Source organism: Mobula birostris, chromosome 14 (assembly GCF_030028105.1).
Source record: "Mobula birostris isolate sMobBir1 chromosome 14, sMobBir1.hap1, whole genome shotgun sequence".
Lineage (NCBI taxonomy): Eukaryota > Metazoa > Chordata > Chondrichthyes > Myliobatiformes > Myliobatidae > Mobula > Mobula birostris.
The window spans coordinates 39,710,000-39,726,641 of record NC_092383.1 but is presented as its reverse complement, the minus strand read 5'-3'; the positions used below and the strand labels follow the sequence as shown (position 1 = coordinate 39,726,641).

General features: G+C 41.8%; 2 protein-coding genes across 3 annotated transcripts in view; one reads left to right on the top strand and one right to left on the bottom strand.

Annotated features, from left to right (window-relative positions):
* The first annotated feature begins 15 nt into the window (after nt 1–15).
* On the top strand, nt 16–10,898 carry ccnb2 (cyclin B2). The gene is made up of 9 exons (XM_072277733.1): nt 16–301; nt 2,359–2,469; nt 2,545–2,751; nt 2,832–3,002; nt 7,453–7,611; nt 8,486–8,722; nt 8,865–9,005; nt 9,524–9,634; nt 9,708–10,898. Exons 1-9 carry the CDS (start codon nt 278–280, stop codon nt 9,807–9,809), a joined length of 1,263 nt encoding a protein of 420 aa, XP_072133834.1. The 5' UTR covers nt 16–277; the 3' UTR covers nt 9,810–10,898.
* Nucleotides 10,899–14,202: 3,304 nt separating this feature from the next.
* The window catches only part of myo1ea (myosin IEa), a 279,339-nt gene continuing 276,899 nt past the window's right edge, over nt 14,203–16,642 (bottom strand). For both annotated transcript variants that reach the window (XM_072278417.1, XM_072278418.1), the window contains one exon: nt 14,203–15,073. In XM_072278417.1, coding sequence (XP_072134518.1) covers nt 14,997–15,073 — 77 coding nt within the window. In that variant the 3' untranslated portion in view covers nt 14,203–14,996. The remainder of the gene's footprint in view (nt 15,074–16,642) is intronic.

Sequence of the window (16,642 nt, the reverse complement as noted above, 5' to 3'; positions counted from 1 at the left end):
AAGATTCGCGGGGAAGACGAAGGAAGCGGAACAGCAGACTCCGAGGAAACCAGAGCCGGGGAGAAAGCGAAGCACGGGCCGAATCGGCAGCGACCCGGAGAGCGAACCGAGGCATATCCTCAGAGTCGGGGAGTTTCATTGCCGGAAGCCGACCAGCGATCCGGGATCCACCAGCCACGCTTAGAGAGCGAGCAGCGAAGCTTTGTACCCAGCGGAGAGCGAGAGACCCTCTGTTGCCCCCAGGAGACCCGTGGTTTCCTGGCTCTTGCTGCTGGCCATGGCTTTAACCCGCCGGGCTGTTGTAAGTGTCCAGCGAAGCTGTCAGTTCACTGGGCGAAATTAGCTCTTGTCGTCTCTCTCTCCGTCTCTCTCTCTCTCTCCCCCATCCAATCACCCGTGTATAGTAAATTACTTATAGTGAAAATACTGCACGTCCCTTTTACACCGTCCCGCAAAGTACCTCATCCTTCCAGACCGCCTTGGTCTTGATGGTTCCAATCGTGCCGAATCTCAAGTCTTTAAATCCTTCCTAGATCCATGTTTACCGATACTTCAATTTTCGGTGTAGGATTGATCCAATAATCTTTTTAATCGGATGGTCTCTTTCAATATGGTTTCGATTTTAAATGTCCTGAGCGCTTCACGGCAAATCTTAGTAATTACGCATTTAAAGGTAACTATTGCTCTAAACACTTGTATGTGATAAGGTATTTGACCGCTAGTCCACGTTACCAAAGGCTCTTGCTACCCTCCCTCCTTCCGGCCCACCCCCTCCCATCCTCACGGTTATGTTTAGGTACTGTACTGTAATTAGAGCTAACTTGGTTTATGACTTTATGGTACAAAATTCAAGTTTACTGATCCAATCATGCTGAAATCCGTGTCTTTTCCGATGATTCCACCCAGCATGGTTAGTCTGGTCTTAGTACAAAAACTTGGGCCTCTATCTCTTTTTAGTTTACCACTATTGGGTTGTGTTGGGCAGCTCTCGGCCTCATCAGCTATTGAAGTCTACAGGAGAGTAAACCCTTCCGTTCACAATTCTACTTGCCTCTTGTACTTTGACTCCGATTCCTAGGTGGACACTGAACCCTTGAGAACTACCTCACTTTTCTCAATTAAAATGTATATTATTTCTGTTTTTGTGTTCGATTTTTAATCTATTCAATATACGTATACTGTAATTGATTACTTATTATTTTTTTCTCTCTGTTATATTATGTATTGCATTGAACTGCTGTTGCCAAGTTCACAAATTTCAGGACACATGCCGGTGATTCCGACTCCGATTCCATCTCTCTCCTGTTTTCCAGCTGAGTTACTGGAATTTCCAGAAGGGGGCGGGGCGGGGGTAGTGGCGGAGCTCACGGAGCCGCTGAGGACCCCTCGCATTTGGATGAGCTTGTGCACGAAGCGAATCATTCCATAATGTTACTAGAGACATCACGGTGTTGGTGTGTGGTCAGTTAATCAATTAGACTGAATATTCAATCTGCAGTTTGGATATTTAACATCTGGTTTTTAAACACTTAGCTGTAACTTTAGAACTTGAACGGTTGCATCTAGGTTTGCTGGTGTTCCTCTGGGGGTTAATTCTGCTATTAAACATAACACGGGAGGGCACAGTTTTGAGGTGCTTGGAGGTAGGTACAGAAGAGATGTCAGGGGTAAGTTTTTTTTACGCGGAGAGTGGTGAGTGGCACAGCACTGTGGGCCAATGGGCCTGTATTGTGCTGTAGGTTTTCTATGTTCCATATCCACCAATATTGCTGATTTCCAACTGGTTTTGGAGGTTTGATAGATTGGTTACCCTGACCACAAACCTAATCCATCCACACCTACTGCACTTGAGTTACTACATCAATTAACTCGGCTGTTTACAGTTCTAGTCTGAATCTAAAGGTAAATGTGGGGCTCTTAATCAATATAATCAATTTGTCAAGTCACCATGAGCCTCGGGTCTTCTCCCACCCACCCCACCCCCCCACACACACAATCCCACCTCAGCCTCTACTATCCTTCCATGACTAGAACTGGGGGGCAGGAGACTAGCTAGCTATTGGCGTTCTTCTATGCTAATTTATTAATACTTTCTAATTGAAAATCATTAGACACGGTTTCCTATTGCTTTAACAAGTCATTAAAAGGCAGTACTTCACTGTAGTAGAAATGCCTCAATTGATGCTATTGATTTGGAGTTGATTTCATCATAAACCTTTAAACAAATACTTACCAACCTGAGTTTTTGTTTCAGATTTCCAGCATCTACAGTTTGATTTGTTTAGTTTTGACCATTGAGGAAGGGCAGGGCGAAATTTGTCTCCATTTAAACTTTTGTATATTTTTTTTTAATGTTAGGCTCTTCAAAGCTTGGAAAACATGGAACCAGCATCTAATCTGACTGGGGCATCCCGACGGCCTGCTTTGGGTGATCTGGCCAATTGCGTTGTAACTCGGGGAGCTAAGCAGGTAAAGTGTTTTTTCAACTGAACGTGACACTGGCAATTCATCCAGATGTTAACTTTTTGTCTTTTTGTTTTGCAGAGAGCTAACAATATGAAGCTGTCCAAACCGGTATCGTCCAAACCGGTATCGTCCAAACCGGTATCGTCCAAACCGGTATCGTCCAAACCGGTATCGTCCAAACCAAAAGACAATGTTTTGCACAATCATATCTTAAAACCTGCTGTTCAGCAGTTGAGACCAGCAGTTCAAGAAGTGACAACGTGTGTTCAGGAACCAATTCCTGAGGTATGTGAAACTTCCTTTATTTCTCCCTCTTCAATAAAAGCTAAGCTGTCCCTTGCTTCCATTTCTATTTTCTTTTAAAGGTCCCACTATCTCCAACACCTATGGATGTGTCAATGAAGGAGGAAGACCTCTGCCAGGCTTTTTCTGGCACGCTATTGGAAATAGAAGATATTGATGCTGAAGATGGTGGTAATCCTCAACTGTGCAGTCAATATATTAAGGACATTTACAAATACTTGCACCAACTTGAGGTTAGTGGATTTCAATGATAAATAACTTCTGTTCTGAATTTAATAAAAATTGAATCAATGAAAATGTGGCTGAGTGAAGGTGTCATCTTCATAAGACATGGGAGCAAAATTAAATTGTCTGCTCTGGCATTCCATCATGGCTAATCTATTATCACTCTTGATGTTGCATGAATGAAATTGCTGGAGAGAGTTACTGGTAGATACGGAGCAGCTTCTTTATTAGACAAAACAAGGTACAGCAGGTATCATACGGAGACGCTTTCGGTGGTAAGGTCTGATGGCCCAACGTGGGGCTCGATATTTATTTGCTAAACACGAAGGACAATTCCATATTTACAAAGTATAGACAATGCTTTCTTTTGAAGCTACATACAAACTTCACACCTTCTAATTCACATCCATCCCACCGGCTCCAGCAGTGCCTGAACTGGGATCCACAGCTTTTAGGAAAGCATTGTCCCAAACTGAATCCACAATACATTATCAAGGAACAGAAGACTGGTAGCCAAAGCCATTTGCTAAATGTAAATGACCTAAACCCAAAAATCACTCCTAACATCTCTCAATCCCATTCTCCTGCCTTCTCCCTGTAACCTTTAATGTCCTAGCAATCAACCTCTGCTCAGTGACTTGGTCTCTATAGCCATCCATGGCAATGAATTGCACAGATTAAGAGCCTCTTAAATGTCCCTAATGTAACAGTCTCTTCCTTCTACCACCACCCCTGGCAGTGCATTCCAGCTTTACTTAAAAATATACCTATCTCCTGACATCTTTCTAAGCTTACCTCCAATTAAGGATGTCTTGGATATTAATTGTTGCAGCACTGGTGGGGGAGTGGGGGGATAAAAGTGTGCTGGCTTTCCATTCTTTCTATCGATCTATCTATGCATCTTTAATACTTCGTGTCAAGTCTCCTTATGTCCTGCTTTGCTTCAAAGGAAAATCATCATTGTTTGGTCAACCTTCTGTCATAATTCAGACAGCACTGGCAACTATCCTCTGCACCCTTCCTAATCCTTCCACATCCTTTAGTGAGATAAATGGAACTTGATAAATTGTGGTCTAAAGTGTAGCCTAGAGTGTTTTATCAAGCTGAAACATTACCTAGTGGCTCTTGAACTCAATCCCCTGATTAATAATGGTCAACACACCAGATGCTGTCAATGCCTGGTAACTTTGACGGATCTATAGACTTGGGCCCCAAGATCCCTCTGTTTCTCTAAGAATCCTGCCTTTAAACTTTTCCTCTGCCTTCAAGTTCAACACGTGACAATTTTCTGGATTGACCTCCAACCCGTCTATGTCCTGTTGTCACCAACCTTTGTGTAATCTGTGCAGTTACCAACCCACCCTTCAATTTCCCCATCCAATTCCATTAACAAAAATCACAAACAGGGATCGCGGAATAGATGCCCGCAGAACATCAGGATTTTCCCTATTACCTTGAACAATGGAACAACATTTGCCATACTCCAAAAACTCCAGTACTACTAATGTGGCTAATGAGGATATGAAAATAGTCAATACTCCAGAAATCTTGCATCACTTCCTCTATTAACTTGCTTTCAAGGATGCTTCATCTCATGTTTTATATTTAGTGCCTATCTATTATTATTTCTTTCCTTGTGTATTTGCACAGTTTGATGTCTTTTGCACTCCAGCTGAATGCCCAGTTGGTGTGGTCTTTCATTGATTCTGTTATGGATTTACTGAGTATGCCCATAAGAAAATGGACCTTGGGGGTTGTATATAGTGACACATGTATACTTTAATAATCAAATTTACTTTGATTAAATCATGTCTATCCTAATGCTTTTCAAAAGTTCCAACATTCTCTTCAATGCCTGTTCTATGCCAACCTTGTCCATCAAAGTCCTTCTCACAGTGAATGGTGAAGCCTCACCTACCTCCTCGGCTCTAGGCAAGTTTCCCTGTTATTGCTGAGCATTCCTGCCCTCACTCTAATCATCCTGTTATTCACTTATATGTGGAGTACCTTGGTTTTCCCTAAACCCACTTTCCAAGGCCTTTCTGCGTCCCCTTCTAACTCCAAGTCCCTTAAGATCCTTCCTGACTCTTGAGTCCTAAACCTGTGCTTCTTCCTTCATTTTGACTAAATGCTCCATCTCTTATCAACTATGATTCCTTCACCCTACCAGCCTTTCCTTTTCTTAATAGGGCAAACCTATCCAAACCCTTTGCAACCTTCAAATATATTTTTTTTTAAAGTGCTTTTTCCTAGAACGTCTCCCAATTTGTGCTCCCTTGTTCTTGCCTAATACAATTAAATGTTTTTTTCCATTCCATCTGTACTTATCCATGGCTGTGCTAAGGGTCAAGTAGTTATGGTCTCTGTTTCTGAAATGCACTCTCACAAATCTGCCACCTGACCAGGTTCATTACCTAGTACTTTGTACGGCCTGTCCACATACTGTTCCAGGAATCCTTCCTGGACACAACTAACAGATCTGCTCCATCTGTGCCTTTTCATGAAGGAGGTGCCAATTAATATTAGGGAAGTTAAGTCACCTTTGACTTCAGCCTTTGTCTTTATACCTTTCCAAAATCTGCTTGCTTGTCTGCTCTTCAATGTCCTAATGCTATTGTGCTGCCTATGGATTACTCCCAACTGAGTGCTAGCTCCCTTCCTGTTTGACTTCCACCCACATTGACTCAATAGACAATCCTATAGATGTCCTCCCATTCCGCACTGTGACACTGCCCCTGATCAGCAATACCACTTCGCTTGCCTCCCTCTATCCTTTTGAAACATCTAAACCCTAGAACACCAGCCAGTCCTGTCCTTGACAACCAAGGCTACAACATAATTCCATGTACTGATCCATGCTCCAAGCCTGTTCTTGATACTTGCATTAAAGAAAGCACATAAACCCATCCAACGGATTGCATTTATAGCCTATCCACACTTTCAATCTTGCTAAAGGCTAGAAAGCCAAGCCATCTTGCAATCGACAGCTCAGATTTGATTTCTACTTGCCTGCCACATGGAGTCCAAGTATAATAGATTAATGTGATAGATGCTTTTCCTCAGATACGTTACCCATTCTGTCTGCTGGAAGAAGAGTAGCTCATCCCTCACTTGTCTGAGATCTTAACTAGAGAACTGGACAACAGAGGATATGGGTAAGGTTTCTGTGGAGTGGGGTCTGGGAGAAACTGAATAAACATCCAAGCTGGTGTGCTGGGGAGCAAGCTGCACCTCTCGGTCAACCTGTTAAATCGGCTTTAAATTCATGGGTATTGTGCCCAAAGCAGATCTTTTGATCTGATTAATCAGTGTTGTCACATGTGTTGAGTACTGATTATCAATTAGAAATTTATTATCAGTTTTGTTCAACTATTCCTAGCTTTACCATGACTCCCTGCTTGAATCTTATTCCAGCTTTTGTTTGAAGTACAGACCATGAACTGGGAGGGGTGAGGATTTAATCCCAGGTGTGGAACACTTTTCAAATCAAAATTGAAGTAGATAGTGATGATTAAACTGGAGATGAATGGCAGATGCTGAGATCTGGAGCAAAAGCCAAGCTAGCAAAAGAGCTTTGCAGATCAGCCACAACTGTGGCGGGGGAAGGGGTGGTCAAAGGTATGGGGTTGGGACCTGCATCAGGACCATGGAGGGAGCATGGCCAGTATACAGGTGAAAGAAGTGATTGATGGAACTAGATTTGGAGTGCAGGAGTGTTAACCCCAGCTGATGAGTGGAAACATGGCAGCTGCAGGAAGATGGAGGATTGGGGAACCTGATGTGTACAATATGGGCAGATAGAAACAGGTTGGGAAGATTGGAAAAGCTAAACTCCTCTCTCTGATAGAGGGAAACCTGGTATGAGTTTTACCATACATACGTTGGGTCCATTCCTTCTGCCCAGGAGATCAATGCAGGAGCATCCCAGATTAGCTTGAGTCTGAGTTCACTAAAACTTGCTGTCTTCTGCAGCATTCAAGAGATGGAAAACTGTCTGCCTGAAGTACAGCCTCTTCAACAATCAAGGATGAAGCAGTTCACTTGATTGCTATTCCATCCAGATCCCTGCAGCTGCTACTGAGAATGATTCAGTGTCTACCTAAACAGACTCTTTCTGAGGCAGCAAGCACATTGGGGCACTGAGCTACCATAACATGGAACATGTATCAACATTCCCATGTTGCTGGTTGGCAATTGTAGTCCATATCCAGCCATAATCGAGCACCTTCATCTGAAGGATACATTCAGCTGTTTATTCCTGCCTCTTCTTCCCTGGGTCAAACCCAGTGAGAAAAGGAAATGGGGGAGTGGTGGCTACCAGTGGTAAATCACATTGCAATCATAAATACCACTTGCAGTATGAGCTATTGTTTCAAATGTTGGCTGGTGTATACATTTGACTTTCATCTCCCTCAGTACTTGGCTTTGCATAATTCTTGTTATTTTCCTTCATGGCAGATGCAGCAAACAATCAGACCTCATTACCTTGAGGGGCAAGAAATCAATGAACGCATGCGAGCCATCCTGGTCGACTGGCTAGTTCAAGTTCATTCAAGGTTCCATCTGCTCCAAGAAACTCTCTACATGACCCTGGCTATAATGGACCGTTTTCTACAAGTAAATACCTCAACAGAGATGGAATAGCTTGATAATGTTCTGAATTTAATTGGGTCAAATAGGTTTGTGAATTGATTACGTGGTTTGGATTCTTTCCTTTCCAAACTAGAAAATGTGAACCACATGAGCATGGATGGTAATCATCTGGGCAGTCCATCACCCATGGTATGGGATCTTCTTAACAAAATCTAAATATACTGAATAGCTTGCTACACCTCCTCTGTTAGAGGTTGCATGTGTACTCGTGTGAATGTTTGAAGACCATGCTGTAATGGATTATCACTGCATAAATCAACAAACCACTTGTGTGCAATTAACCTTTCCATTGTACCAGCATTCCTTTGGACAGAATTGTTGGAGTTTGCAGATTTTGTTAAGATACCATTTTTTGACTGTATGTCTTGACTCTTAATGGTGGTGGATTTGGTGGCTGATATTGTCTTGGAGCTAATTGTATTGGCAGATGTGATCTTAAATTAGATGTGGTCTTGGGGCTATGAAAGTGAGTCTAAGATCCACCCCATGACACTCAGTCATGAAAAGTCCTCATTGCTCTCAATTACTTGCTGTGGGGGATAAGGCAGTGTCAGCTGTAATCTAAATGGGCAAGGCTAAGCTAGTGTTTTCATTGCTCTCCTGAGTTGAGGCCCATACTAAAGCTTGAAGGAAATTCATGTATTTTGTGGGTTTGAGTGGTGGTGCTGTTCCTGGATGGAAGTGGCAGGGGACGGTTATCTCCATGGTCACTCCACATTTGTGGCTATAACTGTCCTAGAATAAAGACTGAATGCGGAAACAAACCTATTGAATATTGCATCCGTCTGTATTGGACTTGTTCTTCCTGACCTTAATGTTTGGCCATCCATCTTCTCAGAGCCAGCCAGTTTCTCGGAAGAAGCTCCAGTTAGTTGCTGTGACTGCCATGCTGCTAGCATCCAAGTACGAGGAGATGTACTCGCCTACCGTTGGAGACTTTGTTTACATCACAGACAATGCATACACCAAGGCCCAGATCAGACAGATGGAAATCCTCATTCTCAAAGAGCTTGAGTTTAATTTGGGCCGCCCGCTTCCTCTGCATTTCTTGAGACGTGCTTCAAAGGCTGCTAATGTGAGTACAGCAGCTGGTGTCTGACTTGGCTGCAAGCACCACCTCAGCACCAGGTTTTGGACCTAATTATAATTTGATCATCATTTCCCAATGATCTGTTTGCAGAAGCCACTGCTTTAAGTGTTTTTATTCTGATAAGCAGGTTGATGCTGAAAAACACACCCTTGCCAAATATCTGATGGAGCTGACAGTTATGGACTACAGTATGGTGCACATCTATCCTTCTGAAATTGCGGCAGCTGCTCTTTGCCTTGCTCTCAAAGTCTTGGATCAAAGTCAATGGGTAAGTTTGCTTGGTTTTTAAACATGTCCTAATGTGTGTATCTATGGTTGTATTCCCATGAATTTGCATTTGAGTGAATACCTAAATGCCACAGACTTGTCAATCCAGGGCCTTCAGTGGAAGGACTGAGGTACCATTTCCTTTTCTTTCCATGCCGCCTTAATTATTTTGGGAGAATTGATGCTTTAATTGGCCTTAACACCTTCCCCTGTAGTTTGAATTTGATCTAGCCAAATGGTTCCCATTAGGGGGTGCCATTTTACATGGGGTATTGGCAACAGTGGCTTGCTTGAAGATTCCATAGTGGTTAAGGAGACCTTGAACAGTGAAGACCATGAACCAAATAGCTTTTATAAAATCTAGTACTTTATTCCCACTTGTCACAGTAGAATTTGAGCTACCTATCTAGATATGGGAGTTTCCTGTCTAGTCTCTTGGAATTAGTTTGCCACTGCCATAATATCGAAGAGGCCTGGACTATCTAAATTAATTTTAACATCTAAATTGCACTTTTTTAGACTCCAGTTCAACAGTACTATACTGGCTACTCAGAGGAATCCTTGCTTCCAACTATGAAACACATGGCCAAGAATGTGGTAAAAGTGAATGAAGGGCTCACCAAGCATGTTGTAAGTGCAAACCTAACTGATATTTTTAAATGGAGCATCTTCCTGAATTTAATGATCTTTGTTTCCATCTTAGGCTATAAAGAACAAATATGCAAGTGCAAAACTGCTGAAAATAAGCACGATTCCTCAACTAAAGTCACCGATTATCAAAGAGCTTGCTGCTTCTCTATTGTAGCCATCAGAATGGACACATTTTTTTTTGCACTTTTGGAGACTTTTAACAGATTGCTGCTATTTGACACTGTTCAGAAATGTGAACTGTGGTACATCAGGTGCACACTTATTTCAAGCTCTGTGAACTTTGTCTGTTTTAGTCACTCCAACATGTTTTCTGCTCTTTACCTTCAGCTCTTGTAACAGAGTTTCTTTGTCTAGTCAGTCTCATCAGCAATGGACCCAGTGGTTATGACGTTGATCATAACTAAAGTAATGGGAGTTTAATGCTTTAAACATATGTAATATTTCATTGGTCTAAAATTGTGCCTCTTGTATTGCAAATTATTTCAGTAAGAAATTAAAACTTCTAATTTTAAGCTTGGGTGACTCTTAAATACCTTCCATGGTTGGAGCACTTGCTTTTGGTGTTCATCTGTAGAATGTTTTAAATACAAACTGCTAAGCCAAGATCGGCTGCATCTTGATCAGTCTTAAATATTGGCTACTTGATTTTTCAGGTTTTGAACTTGATACTTGAATTGGTTGTAGAGCCCATATATTTCTGTTTTGCAGTGTAGTAGTTCATCATGTTGGTAGTAATTCAATTTTGGTGAATATGGCCAGTCAAGAAACTGCATCATGTGTTAGTGTTCAATGTACAAGTGCAGAATGGAAGTCAGTTTGCATATCTAGCTGGATTAATTTGTAATGGCAAACTGGGGCCCAATAGAATGAAATTTGTAATGGGCAGGGCCTGCCAAATGTTCAGATTATGAATGGGTCAGCAGGGAATCTAGTGCACTTAGCCTGTTAAACAACCACCCAGTGCAGATTTTAATCCAAATTGTCTTAATTTTGCAATTATTTTGGTCATTCAGTCATTGTCAATACTAAATTAATTTGGTTTTGGAAGAAAATTGGCAAAGCAACAAGCTAGTTGGGCAAGTTCGTCTTTTGCTTTGCAGTGAAAATTTTGGGTATTTGATTCTTGTGGTATTGCTGGATATTAAGCCTGAACATAAGATTGTACTGTACCATAATCTGCTTTGTTTCCTATAGTCATAAAATCCAAGTTTTATTGTGCCAAATTGGTGTAACAGGTTTAATAAACTAAACATTTTATGAAATTTAAGTTGTGGAATTCTGAAACTCGGGCTAAGGTACCCAAACATAAGTAAGGTAAGGTATAAATATGAGTATGGGATGTAATAGTGACTTGTACTGCATAGACAGACTGCTGTTTTCCAGTGACAGAGCTGTTGTACGTGTTCCTCCTTGCTCCAAGACACTCAAAGTAAAACCGATGCTCTTAATGTGAATCAGCCTAAAGGAAACCAGAGATATTCTCTCTCAATTGATTCTGAATTGGAGCTGGCAAGGTTTATTGCTTGCCATATCTTTGAAGTAAAGCAATCTTGCCAGCAGCTTCACCAGTAACCTGAAGTTGCTCCAAGTGTTAGCCAGTGAACATGGCTACACTATATACTGTGGCAGGAAATGGTATTGCAGCTGTTCACATTCATCCCGGCTCTGGGCATAATATTAATGAAATGTAAATGACCTTTTCATTACAAAGCCATAGTTAGCAACTCCTTGATGGTTGTTACCCTGAACATGGACATGAAGTATTGCGGCCTTCATCTCTACCTTCCCGTCCACAAATTGTCGAAGTGTTTAGTCATGGAGAAACTTCCTGGTTTGCAGTTGACACTGTTTAATTAATGAGTGCATTCATCTTGTACCTCAAACCTCCATCTGATCTCCACCCCCAATGGGTGTGAACCGATATCCTTTGCCACTGAGCCAATTAAATGGGACACATTGGGTCTAGTACATTTTGGCCCAATTGAGTAGATACCTCAATTAGCCAGAGTTCAATAGAAAGTTAAGATATATTTTTAAAAAAAAGGTAATTTGTTACTCAGTTAAACAGTAGTTCATATATTTAAACAAAATATGAAACAAATTAGAGCACTACCAATACCTCAACTATTATGAACTGAGTTTTAAAGTAATGAACGTAGGAATTGTGCTGCTGTCTTGATTAATTGTAAAGCAGCGGTCCCCAACCACCGGGCCGCAAAGCATACGCTATCGGCCCGTGAGGAAATGATATGATTTGGCGATATGAGTCAGCTGCACCTTTCCTCATTCCCTGTCATGCACTGTTGAGCTTGAACGCACGCGAGGTTATTACCCCCATGTCATCCACGTCAGCGTGGGAAGGAGATCAACTCCTCGAGCTTGCAAATGACAGCGGGGTAACATCTCAGCCGGCATTCCGGATCAAAGTCAAGTCTAAATATCCTGAGATAGCCACGAAAGCACTGAAAACGTTGCTTCCAACATATTTCTGCGAAGTGGAGTTTTCTCCAATGAATGCAACGAAAACTAAATTGTGGAATAGACTGGACATAAGGAACCCCCTTCGAGTATCGCTGTCTCCCATCACCCCTCGAAAGGACCGTCTTGTTGCAGGGAAACAAGCCCAGGGCTCCCACTGAATCAGCGATATTGGTGTGTTGCAATGATTTTATATGTTCGTACAAGGAAAATATGTGCTGTGTGTTTAATATCCAAACGTTACTTAAAATGTTATGATGCTATTGACTTACTTATATAACCATGTAACAATTACAGCACGGAAACAGGCCATCTCTACCCTTCTAGTCTGTGCCCAACGCTACTCTCACCTAGTCCCACCGACCCGCACTCAGCCCATAATGCTCCATTCCTTTCCTGTCCATATACCTATCCAATTTTTCTTTAAATGATAATAATCCAACCTACCTCCACCACTTCTACTGGAAGTTCGTTCAACACTTACTTCAAGCTCTCCTGATAATTGACTTATTACTATATTCATGCGAGGAAAATATGCGCTGTGTTTAATATTAAATTCGTTAGATAAACCCTTTTAGAAAGGAAACTGAGTGTATTAGCCACTTATCAGCTATATTCCGGTCGTGATTAACACCCCACCCCCTGAACAGAATCGCAAAACGATTTTCAGGAAAAATAATCGGGAGGCGCACGCATGCGCACTGGTGCCCGCACAAGGCTTCATGGTCATTGTAGTCTTTCTCTGGGTAAACACAACGTATTTGACTGGTACTCTTGTCCGTTGGCAACCCTATCCTTGCTCATGATCCTTGTTCTAAATAGTCCTTTGGTTTTTATGAACAATTTGTTAGCTGATTGGCAATTAATTCTATTTTGCCTTTTCAAGCAATGCAAAATTACAATTCTAGCCACAGGGGACTAAGGAAGTTGGTTTCTGTCCTTTCCATTTTTTTTTCCTCTTTCCCTTTCCTTCCCTTCTTCGCCCTCTCCCATTAGTTTGCATGGCTTGACATTATCACTTCCTGCACTTAAATTTTCTGTAATCCGAGATCTAGTTTTACTTTTTGATTCAGACCCTGGTGCTCATGGATCTCTCTATTGTGTTGGCAATTATACAGAGGCTGTTCAAGCTATGGTTCAATAGTAGAAATCTTCACAAGGCAGCTCCATTGGATGGTTTTTATTGTCCAAATTGCTGTGTTAAGGTTGTCAGCGATTGTGAACTATTTTGTCACAGGTGTGATGCAGCAGATTCCAAAGCAAGAATCAAGGATCAAATCTTGATAGCCAAATGCTTCTACTGTTTCATTCGAGAAGAGCAGCTCTAAAACATCACAGCAAATGCAGGTCCTTTGCCCACAATGTGTGCTGAGCTTTTAACCTGCTCCAAGATCAATCTAACACTTCCCTCTTACATAGCCCTCCAGTTTTTTTTAAATCGTCAAATTCTCATCACTTTTCCTGCCCTGGGGAAAATGTCTCTGGCTATCCAATTGATCTTAGCATCTTGTACACATCTATCAAGTCACCTCATCCTCCTTTGTTTTCATCTTTTCCCATCAAACATGCTCTAATCCAAGCAGCACCCTGGTAAATCTCTGCACCCTTTAAGTTTCCACATCCTTGCTATAATGAACTGAACGCAATATTTCAAGTGTGGGCCAACCAGGGTTTTAGATTTGCAACTTTATCTTGCGGCTCTTAAGCTCAATTCCCTTGACTAATGAAGGCCAACATGCCATTTAACAGCCCTATCAACTTGTCTAGCAACTTTGCGAGATCTATGGCTGTGGAGCCCATTCTGCCTTCAAACTCAACCTTCCAAACTTTCCTGGGCTGACCTTCCACCTGCTATCTTTCAGCCCAGCTCTGCATCTTGAAAACAATTTCTTTGACGACTGCATGTTCTTCTGCAATGTTGGTGGCGGGCGTGGATTAAAACTGAGCTTTAGGCAGCAGTGGTTGGGAACTGGCAATGTGCTTCTGTTGTGTATAACAGAAATGCAGAAAATGAATATTAAACCAATTTTCCCACCTTGAACAGGGTCAAACAGCTCATCATTGTTTGTTTTGGATATATTGTTTATTTATCAATCCTACATTTTAAGAGTTTGTACATATAAATTTATAAAGTTCAAGAGGTTGGCCAAAGAGAATGCAAAGTAAAGATCTGACAAAGTTTCCAGGTTCTAACAGCAAAAAAATCAGTGCAGTGGAGTATGTGTATAGACACGAGTCATTGAATTGGGTTAACACAGTAAAACGGGGAAAGTGAAACATTTCTCTAACCTCAACTTTACATCAAATACAGTATTTAATATGGACCAGCCACATTTATGTAATAAGGCACTAAAATACAATTGCTTTGTTTATATAGTACTACATAGATTGGTCACCAATGCAGCCTACGGTACTCCTGAGGCCCCTGCTACAAAACTTGATAGCTTTAAATTATTTTCAAAACAGATCATCCCATTCTGTTGGGCATTTAAGTGCAGCAAACATTCCTCATACATGAGTCAGCAGCAAAGTTCAGTGTCTGTCCCAACTCAGAACTTACTGAAGAAATAGCAGATTACTAAAATTATAAAAGAGTAAAACCATTTGGTGAATAGACAGAGCGGAATTAAGAATCCTTTACTCAGGTATTTTATGCAATATTCTTCTAAACTACATCTTATAGAGGGGAAAATGTATAAATACAATAAATTACAGATCCTTCAGTTCTAATGCGAGTGTAGCTCCAGACTACAGATTTGCGCAGGTTCATACATTTACAACCATATACAGTCCTTGTCACTGTAGGATTGCTGTCTGTGATATACTTCATTTGGTTTCTCTGTATATAATAATAATGACAGTTTTATATCTTGGCAACATAATTGTTGGGGAACAATCCTTGCTTCCCTCGCAGTCGTCCGATCCACCATCCCGAAGGATCTATGATGAAAAGAGAGCATTGAGTCAGAACATCAGTACATACTCGCGAATAGACCAGCATCTTGTATCCAAAGAAAAGGTCTGTCATAAAGTCAGATCGTGTACGTTCAAGCTCAGCATTTATACCTTTCTAATTCCTGGCTCTGCTACAGCCATCTGACAGCAAAAAAAAAGATAACTGTTGCAGGAAGCTGCACTCTGGGGCTAAGCTCTCACCATACTATCATGTATCTGCAATGAAGCCTGCACTTCTCTGACCAACAATAAGATCCCACAAACAGACAACTATTAAATAACCAGCTGGTGTTTCTCTCTATGATTAGCTGAGTGATAAAGATTAGCCGGATCCCAGAGTTTTAGAACCAGAATCCGGTTTGTTATCAGTGGCATAGGTTGTGAAATTTGTTGTTTTGTAGCAGCAGTACAGTGCAATACATAATTTAAAAAAGCTACAAATTACAGTAAATAAATATTATATAAATTTAAACTAAATAAGTTGTGTGAAAAAAAGAAAATCATAGTGAGGTAGTGTACATGGGTTCATTGTGCATTCAGCAGAGGGAAGAAGCTGCTCGTCAGTCTCCTGTACCTTCTCCCTCATGGTTGCAATGAGAAGAGGCCATGCCCTGAGTGATGGGGATCCTTAATGACGGATGCCGCCTTTTTAAGGAATCGCCTTTTGAAGATGTCCTCAATGCTAGTGCCCGTGATGGAGCGGACTGAGCTTGCAACGTTGGGTACCTTATTCCGATCCTGTGCAGTGGCCCCTCCATATCAGATGCAGTTAGAATGCTCTCCACGGTAGAAATTTACAGGAATCTTTGGTGACTTCATCCCATCAGTGGTTGGGAAGGTGTTGGAGTTGATTGTTAAGGATTGGGTTTCTAGGTACTTGGAGAAGCATGAAAAAAATAGGCCAACGTCAGCAGATTTCCTTAAGGGGAAATCATGCCTGTTAGAATTCTTTGAGGAAATAACATGCAGTGTTGTGTACTTGGATTTTCAGAAGGCCTTTGACAAGGTGATGCACATGAGGCTGCTTAACTAAATAACAAATATGACATGGTATTACAGGAAAGATACTGGCATGGATAGAGCATTGGTTGATTGGCAGGAGGAAGTGGAAATAAAGGGAACACAAAATAATCTGCAGATGCTGGGATCAAAGTAACACTCACAACACGCTGGAGGAACTCAGCAGGTCGGGCAGCATCCGTGGAAAAGATCGGTCGACATTTCAGGCTGGAACCCTTCGTCAGGACTATAGAGGGAAGGGGCAGAGGCCCTATAAAGAAGGTGGGGAACAGAGTTCCCCTTGTCCTCACTACCACCCCACCAGCCTCTGGAGCCAGCATATTTTCCTCCGCAACTTCCGCAACCTTCAACAGGACCCCACCACTAAGCTCATCTTTCCCTCTCCACCCCTCTCCGCTTTCCGCAGGGATCGGTCCCTCCCCACGGATCTCCCACCTGGCACTTACCCCTGTAAGAGCAAGTGCTACATCTGTCCCTACACCTCCTCTCTTGCCACGATTCAGGGCCCTAAACAGTCCTTCCAAGTGAGGCAAC

What these genes read in the sequence shown, in the direction of transcription:
- ccnb2 (XM_072277733.1), top strand. Translation starts at nt 278, where the DNA reads ATGGCTTTAACCCGCCGGGCTGTT. An exon ending in TAACTCGGGGAGCTAAGCAG is followed by an intron (nt 2,470 to 2,544) that starts GTAAAGTGTTTT and finishes TTTGTTTTGCAG; the next exon opens with AGAGCTAACAATATGAAGCT. An exon ending in TTCAGGAACCAATTCCTGAG is followed by an intron (nt 2,752 to 2,831) that starts GTATGTGAAACT and finishes TTTCTTTTAAAG; the next exon opens with GTCCCACTATCTCCAACACC.